Raw genomic sequence first — 11,422 nt, 5'->3', positions numbered from 1 at the left:
ATGTGAATGGGGAGGCGGGGGGCAGCATTGTAGTGTGCCTTGGGTGACTGCCTGTTGAATGGGGGCGGTGGTGGGCGATTCACTACCTGCCTTTGGTCCCACCGTGTTCGTTCTCAGTGGGTGGACGCTGCAGGCACCATACTGTATGCAAGTGGAGGTGACTGTGTGGTGGGTGGGTGGTGAACCGCCCCTCGTCGCCCCCATTCATTCTCGATAGCAAGTCTGCTTGTACAGTTACGTACATAGCAGGAAGTTGGATGCCTTCCTGCTGTGATAGCATGTACAGTGCTGTGCAGAAGAGCTCATCTTAACCTTTTGTCTTCGCCCTTCAACAATGTCTCTGAAACCCAAATCTGATGCAAGTGCTGATGATACAGTAAAGAAGAGAAAAACCATCACCATGGAAAATATAGAAATAATGTCAGAGAGAGCTGAAACTCCATCATTCATTGGCAGAGCACTTGGTTACAGTTAGTCAACAGTAGTATTTGTTAAAATAATGTACCTGTTCCGACTTGCATACAAATTCAACTTAAGAACAAACCTACAGACCTTATCTCGTATGTAATCCGGGGACTGCCTGTATGTAACATTTTTTTTTTTTTTTTTTTTTTTACATTAAAATAGTTACACATTAGCTTGGCAAATCAGTCCAAAGACAATTTGGGGTGAGGATTATCATTACCTCTAGGTCATAAACATATACTGTGTTGCTTCATTATCACATTTTAATATTATCGGGATTGTTCCTAACATTATATCATTTTCAGGTTTCAGCGACTAAACCTGAAGATGGAAAATTTCGGCAAGAAGACTTGAGCAAAATTATATCTACTTTTCAGAATGTCCATGATCAACATGAAAATCTAGATCTAAAGCTTGCTACATTAAAAAGGTACTTTTACAAAAATTAAACTCCAGCATTTATTTATTTAATATTAATATTTAATTTAATATTTATTTAATATTAATTTATTTCAGTCCCCTCCACAATTACTGGCACCCCTGGAAAAGATGAGTGAAAAGGGTTATAAAAATGCCTTTTGGTTACTTTAATCTCACACTGAAAAAATAAGAAATACAACCCTTTAATTGAAGTTGTTGTTCTCAGGAAAATAAATCCTCCATCAAGAAATTTTATTTCTAACAAAACCACTTGTGCCACCAAAAAAATAAATAAATAAATAAAAATAAAATATTTAGCCTTCCATGGAAAATAAACCTAAAGTATTATTTTAGAAAGTTTTAGTAATTAAGTACAGTACAGTAATACCACTCAACATGGCAGCGTATTCCAGACATGTTGCATAATAAACGTGGTAGTCTCACATTTTATTGAAATTGAACAGACTAACTTGGCAAATTAACTGTTATTCCAAGGGCATAATAACGTAGGGTGTGGAGCAATTTGATGCTCTGTTAAAAATAGGAGAAGATGCTAATGTTTCTGCCATCCACCACTGATTCCTACACTTGTGGTGTAGCATTATCTGTTGAAAAAGGCCTTTACGGAGGCTTTCTTCAAAAGGCTGTATCATTGGCCTAGTCATACCATGTCTAATAAGCAGTAGCGATGTCTAGCTATCATTGGTGATGATGCCTGGTATTTTGCCAGTATGCTGTTCTAGAATGGTATTTGTATTAGCAGTTTGGTGGCCAAGGAGTCTCTTTATCCCTAAAGGTCAACAATGACATGATCCCAGATGGGCTAACCTAAATTCACAATATTCAATGATTTCAGCTCCTTGAAAGCTTGTGTACATCTGATGAAAACATCATCACAACATTCTGGATATGCTGCCACAGATGCACAAAGTAACCCCAGGACACCATGATCGGACTTTCTATTTATATCCCTTTTTTTTTTTTTTTTTTTTATAGAAAGCCCAATGTGTTGCGTTTTTGTAGAAGTTGCAGATATTAACAGATATGCAAACCCAATCTTTTGCTTGCCAGGCCACACTGATCATGCAACTTGAACCACTTTGGATTATTTTATTTTCCTTTTGGTCAGTAGTAAAAGAGGGGAATAATATGTAGTATAATTTTATTTGTGATGCATAAACATGAATATAGAGTACATAGAATTTTATAGCACCGGCGCGTACAAGAAATGCTTTTATTATTTGTAGTGGAACTTGGTTGTCCTCCGTATTGCATGTATTAATTTTCTGTGCCTCTCTGCCCTACATTCAGGGAGAATGAAGCATTGTGGAGAGAAGTGTCAGAACTGAGACAGAAACATTCTCATCAGCAGCAAGTCATTAAGAAGGTATTAAGTATAGACTAGTTATAAAGTATGCAGATCTTATCAAAATACTGTGGAGGATTAAATCTTTGCTTCTGATTTGAGAAAATTTGTTGAAACTCCCAAAAAAACTTAACCACTTTCACATTATACTTTTCTGAACTGGAAAAGCCAAAAATTTACATTGGTTCCAAGCAAAGCTTTGTTTGTTCAATTTTGTTCGTTTTATTTCTTGCACTCTGTTCTTTTCCATAGATATCACAACTCCTTAGATTCCCTTGTCTCACTTTTATTAATCAAACTAACATTACCTACAGTATTTTTTACATAAAGCAGTTCTTTGGCTGTTTCATATAAAAAAAAAAAAAATACTGGTCCATTTATATTCCTCAAATGTTTAATGACACTTTATTCTAATTGTTGTGTTTTTGTAACCCATTTTCTATTTTTTATCACTATCAGTAATAATCTTTTTAAAAAAAAAAAAAAAAAATTGCCAATAAGTTTTGGAAATTTCTTCCCCAAGCCATCTTGAAAGATTGCAATAGATAACCATAGCTTAGTGTGTGTTAATTGCAAATCAAAGTTGAGAGTCAATTGAGAATAAAGCCTTCTCAAAGAATGTCAAGTGTAGTATTACAAATATCTTTGCAGTTTAGCCCTAAAGATAGCAACTACTAAGTCTTGGAACAGAATAGGTGCATGAAAACTGTTAGAAATCACATACTTGGCTAAGCAGTAGACCCTACTAGAGTAGTAGAAGATGTTGCTCATTAAGGCACATCTTCAATACTTACAAGGCTGTTAGACTGGGAGCATTTTTTATATGGCAATAGGATGATTATTTAATAATTTGGGAGCAATGTGGAAATGAAGTATCCATTTTTAGTCTTCACGTTTTAGTGACTATATATCCTATTTTAAACTTTGTCCAAATAAGAGCATTTTCAATGTTTTCATGTTTCAGGTTCTCATAGGGTTTTTTTTTTTTTTTCTTTTCCAAATATGTATTACCAACATTCTTAGAGGACCTATAAACATCAAATTGAATTTTTTTTTTTTTTTTCTCCTACCCCACTCACCCCAAGATTTTACAGTTTATCGTTACTTTGGTTCGAAATAACCCAATGGTCAGCCTAAAACGAAAAAGGTAAGCATGATTTTGTTCTGTGGCAAATTTACTGCCTACATAAAATGTTTTTCATCTAGTTTCACTTGAAGCTACTCCGCTTGTAACCATTCTTTTTGCTGCAGTCCTGAGAAATTTTCCAGGGTTCATTGCTTACTTTTGGAGGTGCCTGTTAATGACTTGCATTTGGGTAGAGGGAGTGTTTAGTGGTATATTGATATAACTGGAGGGGCCATCTGTTGGGGTCACTTTGTTCAGATGTGCAAACAACATAACATAGTGAGATATTTACACAGTAGGAAGTTGTCCAGGTGGCCTTGATTAATATTTCTAAAGGAGATGTTAGTGGTTTAATTGTATTTGTGTTACAACACTAATGCTATGGTGCTTGTAAGAGTGTAATAAATTGCAAAAATGCACGGATGTAGGTATTAATATGCTTGTACACTTAAAAATATAAGAATACACTGATGTAACAAGTTTCATGTTTTGGATTTTGCCTCTAGGCCCATAATGATGAATAAGAATGGAAGCAAATCAAAGTTTATCCAAGAGATTTTTGATGAATCAGTTGATCAGACAACTGTAAGTGTCTTTTATTTATGAATTTTAATGCCAAATGTTTTTGTTTAGTTTTTTTTATAACTTTTATTAAAATTAAAAATTGCTCAAAAAAGGTAGTAAACAAGCATCACTGATTTTTGTTAGAGGTATTTGTTGCTGTAAGGTTGGGAGCATGTGCGGATTACAGCAGAATACCGTACCCACCACATGGCGAACCACCCGGATTGAGATCTGATTGCAGTCGTGCAATTGGTGACACCTCAGCACCACACTGAACAGTGTGAGGTGGTGTTTTTTTTTTTTTTTATATATATATTATACACAGTACTGTGCAAAAGTTTTAGGCAAGTGTGGAAAAAATGCGATAAACAAAGAATGCTTTCAGAAATATAAATGATTGTTTATTGTTATCAATTTACAAAATACAAAATGAGTGGACAAAAGAAAAATCTAAATCAAATCAATATTTTTGGTGTTACTACCTTTTGCCTTCAGACCAGCATCAATTCTTATAGGTACACTTGCACAAAGTCAGGGATTTTGTAGGATTATAGTCAGGTGTATGATCAACCAATTATACCAAACAGGTGCTAATGATCATCAATGTCACACGTAGGTTGAAACACAGTCATTAACTGAAACAGAAACAGCTGTGTAGGAGGCTTAAAACTGGGTGAGGAACAGCCAAACTCTGCTACCAAGGTGAGGTTGTGGAAGACAGTTTCATGTCATGGCAAGATTGAGCACAGCAACAAGACACAAGGTAGTTATACTGCATCAGCAAGGTCTCTCCCAGACAAAGATTTCAAAGCAGACTGGGGTTTCAAGATGTGCTGTTCAAGCTCTTTTGAAGAAGCGCAAAGAAACGGGCAACGTTAAGGATCGTAGATGCAGTGGTCGACCAAGTGCAGCAGATGAAAGACACATCAAGCTTATATTACCCTTTGAAATCAGAAGATGTCCAGCAGTGCCATCAGCTCAGAACTGGCAGAAACCAGTGGGACCCAGGTACACCCATCTACTGTCCGGAGAAGTCTGGCCAGAAGTGGTCTTGATGGAAGAGTTGCAGCCAAAAAGCCATACCTCCGATGTGGAAACAAGGCCAAGCGACTCAAGTATGCACGAAAACATAGAGACTGGGATGCAGAAAAATGGCAGCAGGTGCTCTGGACTGATGAGTCAAAATTTGAAATATTTGGCTGTAGCAGAAGGCAGTTTGTTCGTCGAAGGGCTGGAGAGTGGTACAATAATGAGTGTCTGCAGGCAACGGTGAAGCATGGTGGAGGTTCCTTGAACGTTTGGGCTGCATTCTTGCAAATGGAGTTGGAGATTTGGTCAGTATTAATGGTGTTCTCAATGCTGAGAAATACAGGCAGATACTTCTCCATCATGCAATACCATCAGGGAGACGTATGATTGGCCCCAAATTTATTCTGCAGCAGGACAACAACCCCAAACATACAGCCAAAGTCATTAAGAACTATCTTCAGCGTAAAGATCAAGAAGTCCTGGAAGTGATGGTATAGCCCCCATAGAGCCCTGATCTCAACATCGAGTGTGTCTGGGATTACATGAAGAGACAGAAGGATGTGAGGAAGCCTACATCCACAGAAGATCTGTGGTTAGTTCTCCAAGATGTTTGGAACAACCTACCAGCCGAGTTCCTTCAAAAACTGTGTGCAAGTGTACCTAGAAGAATTGATGCTGTTTTGAAGGCAAAGGGTGGTCATACCAAATATTTGATTTAGATTTCTCTTTTGTTCATTCACTGCATTTTGTTGATTGATTGCTTTCAAAAATGGAAGTGCTAATCATTTTATTTTATTTTACAGCATTTTTTTTTCACGCCTGCCTAAAACTTTTGCATAGTACTATATATACTGTGTGTGTGTGTGTATTATATATTAATCTACACATACAGTGGCTGGAGTGCCAATCCTACCATCAACCCCCAAGTTTTCCCTACAAGTTCGAGGACCTGCTTGCAAGGCTAGATTCAGGTTTACATCACACCTAGGACAGAGCATTTGCAGGTTAAGGGCCTTGCTCAGGGGGCCCAGTGGAGTAGTCACTTCTGGCATTTTATGGGATTTGATCCGGCAACATTCCTATTGCCAACACAGATCCCTAGCCTCAGTGCCACCACTGTTGCTGTAAGCAGAGAAAGTAACAATTTCATTTTCAGGGGTTGCTTTAAAAAAAAAAAAAAAAAAAAAAACTTTTATAAGTCTTTGGCTATGGTTTGCAATGTAATAATTTTTTTTTTTATATATATATATATATATATATATATATAAGTGTGTGTGTGTAAGGTTATTGTGGTGCACCTTTCACACAATTGTAATGTGGTGGTAGTGATAATTTCACAAGTGTAAATTTTATATTATCTTTCAAGGAGAACTTGGGGCATTTTTGTTTCACTTTTCTGTCCTCTAGTATAAGCTAGGAATAGCCTATTACATACTGTGTCCTTTCTACATTTAAGCAGTATATGATAACTATAGTACTTGACATAACTAGTGTCTTAAGAGCAATTTAGATAATTTTATTCCTAATAATAAAGAATGGTTGGACAATTTTTGTTCATATTATTCCTAAATGAGAAAACAATACAAAAGTCTACTTTGTGTTTTAATAGTAAAATATATTTTTATTCCCAAAATTCTTGCAATAATTTACAGCACATGTTTATGCTTACATTGTTTAATATAATGGAGTTTGTCATTTTGCCATCAGACCATTCTAGGGTAAAACTTCAATTATTTAAGTGGCTGTTCACCTGGGCAGTTTTTTTTTTTTTTTGTCCCCAGGGAAATCTCAATGGTATAAATGGCTTAAAGAAAAATTTTGAAGATGTTGTTATTTATGATGTTACTGATGACACAGACAATGAGCAAGAAATTCCAGAAAAGATTCAGAAAAGAAGCAAACATCTCAACAACGTGTAAGGTGTTTTTTAATATATAAACCATATGTATATAACAGATGTAAATAACTCCTATATAATCCTATCCTAATAAAATTGAATAGTTTTTATTGTGAAATAAACAAAGGACATGATGAGTAAACTATCCCAGACAGGCTTGGTTTCACATAATAATAAAATTCAAAGCCTTACCTCAATGAGATGAAACCTTGAAACTTGCAAGGACTGACAGTCGCCTAAGAACTTGTATTTTGTAGTACAGTTATTTGGTTAAAATTGACTAATGTATTTAGGTTCTTTTCCACTCTCAACATTAGAAGATTTCCTGGCTTGGTTGGTTGTCATGGTGAAAGACTTTTTTCTACTACAACATAACTGTTGTTCAAAGCTAATCAAACATGACTTATCAGTCATGGGAATTAGATCATCAGTTACAGTGATATACTAGGATGGGATACTTGTTTTACAGGTTCAGCTTCCATATGGCTGTAAGATGGTAATGTCCAGGATACCCTGGCAGTGCAGCAATAATACAGTTACTCTGCTCTCTGTCAACAGGCTGTTCAAAATATTAACCCAACCTGAGAGTGAAGCTCACTTCTCCCACTTCACCATTTAGGAAATGGGAAGGGAATCCTCTTTTATAACATTATAACAGCATGTTGTAGTAAAGGCAAACGAGGTTACTTGCTGTAAACCAACACACTACTGCCTTGTAACATGTTGCTTAAGGTTGACCATTCAGTCACTACATCTGACTTTGGTGTGTAACCCTGGCTTAATCACCTAAACTAGACAATAATCTTGAATGTTATTTGTACAATGTATAAAAGTACAGTTAGGAACATGTCTGGAAGAACTTAGCAGCTGGCATATATTTGTTCAAAATCCATAATCAAGATAATCTGTGTCCGGGGTAGGGGGTTCATTTAATTTTGAATGATATAAACATAATGGGTTTTAGTAATAGATGGTATGATTTTAGAATACAGTATTAGTATATTTCTTTAATAAAAAGGTTTATAGTATTTATTATGATCAGAATATACATTTTCTTTACATTGTTTCAATTTATTACAGAGCCTCCATAGAGACCATTGAAGTAGAAGATGAATCTGATGGCGTTACTATAGACTGTGAGGAAAATGCAACAAGTTTGACAATAACGGAGTCTGAGTTACCAATGATTATTTCTGAAAGTGCTCCGGTAACAAGTAGTGCACTTCAGCTGAATAAACCACCTGCAGTGAGTTTGGATGACCCTTCAACAGTGATGGATTCGATCCTCAATGAAAATGGAGCAATTTCACACAATATTAATCTTCTTGGCAGGTAATTTTTGTTTAGTTATCTAGGATTTTTTTATGTAAAGTATATGTACAGTGTACTTAGTGTGGTTACAAAAGAAATTATTCTGCTTAAGAACATGATTTGCTTCATATTTGTGTAGCTACTTACTCGTTTGGTTTGCCTTCATGTAGTTTAGGTGTAAACATACTGTAAATGCTGGTACTAATAGTATACTGTGTAACTGTATTGCCTAAGTAGGCATTTACTCAAAATATGTTGATTTTGTAACATTTGTCCAATCCCAGCCTAATAGGGCACTATTGGGTCTCATCACCAGCAGCAAGCTGGTGGGGCTTCATATTTTTCATTGCAGGACATATGCAAATTGTTCAGTTCAAGATGTTAAAGAAGAGAGATAGAAAATGAAAAAAACCTAGCTGTTACTTTGTGCGCAGTTATCACTACCAGATTTGTATGTAGAAATGAAGGTTTGAGAGCGGCATTAAGGGTTTTGATTGAAAACTAGAGTTTGACAATTTTCAGAATGTCAAATGGGATGATCGGTTACTTATTTCAGGGTCTTTGTGCAAGACTCAAAAATATCCTCTTGGTTCACCTTTTCTGTCTTGGATTATGCAGCACTTGGGTCATATTGGCTGTTGACAGTCACCCAGAATGCTTATTAAGTCTACTATCTTGCTTTCTTTCTGTAGACACACACTGTGTTGGTATGTTTTGCTATTCACATGCTATTTATTAAAAAAAGATCTGTGCTATGTTGCATATGTGAAAGTAGAATTTAGCTGCTTTACTCATTTCTGGAGGAGGGGTAGAAACTTGTACCTTCCATAATGCAGCGAAGATGGTTTTGGCGTTTGTACCGTCATCTTATAAACTGAGGTGCAGGTTTTAAATCAAAAATGTGATTGGAACAGCTTGATATCCTGTGATTAACATAAGGCATAAAATTAACAAAGGTGTAAAATATAATCCATGTTTATTTCTAAATAGGGCTTTCAACAATGATTATTTTGTATTGAATTATATAACACATAATATTGTCCAAGTAATGCAAGTAGTCATGATTTTTTGCATTTAAATTTGGTACTGAATAATGATAGGTACAGGATTTGATAGCAGTCCATCTCAAAAAATGCTGTGGTAGACATCAGTGTTACAGTGGAGGAAAGAAGGCATGTTCACATGCTTGGGACTAAGGCAGGCTGTCTTTGTTGCTATATTTTAGTGGCAGAGAACATGCATTCTGATGGGAATAAACATGGCAGGTGCATAGGTCTAACTTTTGTTATAACGTTAATTGTGAGTAACCTTGCCACCTTGGCTTTCCACTATTGCAGTGGATTAAAACTTTTCAGGAGGATATGCGATCCAAAATAGGCAAGTGGTGTTGGTTTTTTCTTTTTTCTTACCATTTGTCTGGTTATGCCTTCTGGTGCGTCGCTTTCATTTTCTCAGTATCCAACACTGGTAGTGAATCCTTCAAAGACCCTTGCCTATTTTGAGTGGCCTTCACCTGTAGTTCGTAGACAAAGATGCATTGTGAAAGACTGCATTCTCTGTAGGCCTAGCAGTTCTTTAGTTAGTGCAAGAAAGCCACAGAATGTCACATATAACCTAACAATCTGATGTACAGTGACACATATGTATGAATTGAGATCCAATTTCTTTCCTTCTAGAAACTTCACTTTTTAAAGGTCCAAAGAACAGGCATAACCAGCTACCTATGCTTTAACAAGAGACTGATCAGCAGTTGGTTTTCAGTTTAACTCTAATGTCTCGAATTAGTTTGCATTCTGGTTGCCAATTGGGTTTGCCAGTTTGGAGCTTGTAGCTGGCCACTTTGTGCGTCTTGATATAATATGTAGTAGCTTCAGTGATTTGGGCTAAGACTTCTTCAATGTCTGATGTACTTTTACTTGTAAAGTGTGGTTTTGCACAGTGTATTGAAGATATCCCATGCCTCTCTTCCACCACAGTAGCAGTTTTCTCATGCATGCCATAACACTTTGAAGTTCTCTCTCTCTCTCTCTCTCTCTCTCTCTCTCTCTCTCCATGCTTCATTATTTTCTTATATAGTTTTAAGACCATTTTGTACTTTAAGAGATGTTGGTGAAAAAGTTCAAGCGTAGTAAAAAGATTTTCCTAGGACAAGGGAACACTGTATATTAGCAAACAAATGTATTTATTGTAAAATCTGAATCTAATAAAATTTTAACTAAACAATTCTGAGCTACAGACAGCAGGTTCTAATATAAAATTTAACAATTGGTTTTTTCCTTTAGGGCTGAACTTATGGACTATTTGGACAGTATTGATTGCAGTTTAGAAGACTTCCAAGCTTTACTATGTGTAAAACAATTTGGCATTGATCCTGATAACTTGACTGATGTAAGTAGTGGTGTCTGCTCTATTTATATTTGTCATTATTTGGGTAAAATGAAGGATGCAAAATATACAGAAAAAGGGCAAATTTAATAGGAAAACAATAAGAGTTAAGCATTTAAAGCTATTGCAAAAGTGGAAGCATTTCTACCTGTCTTATAAATGTAAAAGTCCTACTTCTGTTCTTTTCTTAATGCAGAATATGAGAAGAGAAAAGACCAGCTAAATAAACAAGATCAGTTAGTATTAGTTGTTATTGCTTATTGTGAATCTGGTTGGAACAAAAGCCTGAAACCACATGGGTTGCACAGGACTGAGTTTGGGAACCACTAGTATATAGAAAAGCACTTAGCAGAATTTCTATGCAATAAACCACACCTGATTAATAGATGATAGTATAAGTGATGAGCATTAGCTTAAGAAATTCTGAGTAACAAAGCTAGTACAGTAATCCCTCGCTATATCGCGCTTTAGACTTTTGTGGCTTCATTCTATCGCGGATTTTATACGTAAGCATATTTTAAATATATATCGCAGATTTTTCGCTGGTTCGTGGGTTTCATCGGACAATGGGTCTTTTAATTTCTGGTACATGCTTCCTCAGTTGGTCTGCCCAGTTGATTTCATACAAGAGGCGCTATTGGCAGATGGCCGAGAAGCTACCCAATCAGAGCATATATTAAATAAAATATATCGTGAGCAGGGGTCTGTTCGCACCCCCTAGAGGATATGGACGCTCCTCAAAAAACGCTGAAAGACTACCTTCACATTGCTCCCTTCCTTGCTGGGCTTACTTGTGGCTGCTTTGTTGCGCGATATGCTTTCCGCATAGTGCTTCGCATACTTAAAAGCCCAAACAGCA

General features: G+C 36.2%; 1 protein-coding gene across 1 annotated transcript in view; it reads left to right on the top strand.

Annotated features, from left to right (window-relative positions):
- The window catches only part of hsf2 (heat shock transcription factor 2), a 38,058-nt gene that overhangs the window by 15,560 nt on the left and 11,076 nt on the right, over positions 1–11,422 (top strand). The window contains exons 5-11 of the mRNA XM_028797786.2: positions 771–895; positions 2,197–2,272; positions 3,337–3,398; positions 3,884–3,962; positions 6,752–6,885; positions 7,948–8,199; positions 10,461–10,566. Coding sequence (XP_028653619.1) covers positions 771–895; positions 2,197–2,272; positions 3,337–3,398; positions 3,884–3,962; positions 6,752–6,885; positions 7,948–8,199; positions 10,461–10,566 — 834 coding nt within the window. The remainder of the gene's footprint in view (positions 1–770; positions 896–2,196; positions 2,273–3,336; positions 3,399–3,883; positions 3,963–6,751; positions 6,886–7,947; positions 8,200–10,460; positions 10,567–11,422) is intronic.

The sequence above is a fragment of the Erpetoichthys calabaricus genome, chromosome 3 (genome assembly GCF_900747795.2).
Source record: "Erpetoichthys calabaricus chromosome 3, fErpCal1.3, whole genome shotgun sequence".
Classification (NCBI taxonomy): domain Eukaryota; kingdom Metazoa; phylum Chordata; class Cladistia; order Polypteriformes; family Polypteridae; genus Erpetoichthys; species Erpetoichthys calabaricus.
Note: the sequence above shows the minus strand (reverse complement) of the source record. Positions and strands in the feature narration are given on the sequence as shown.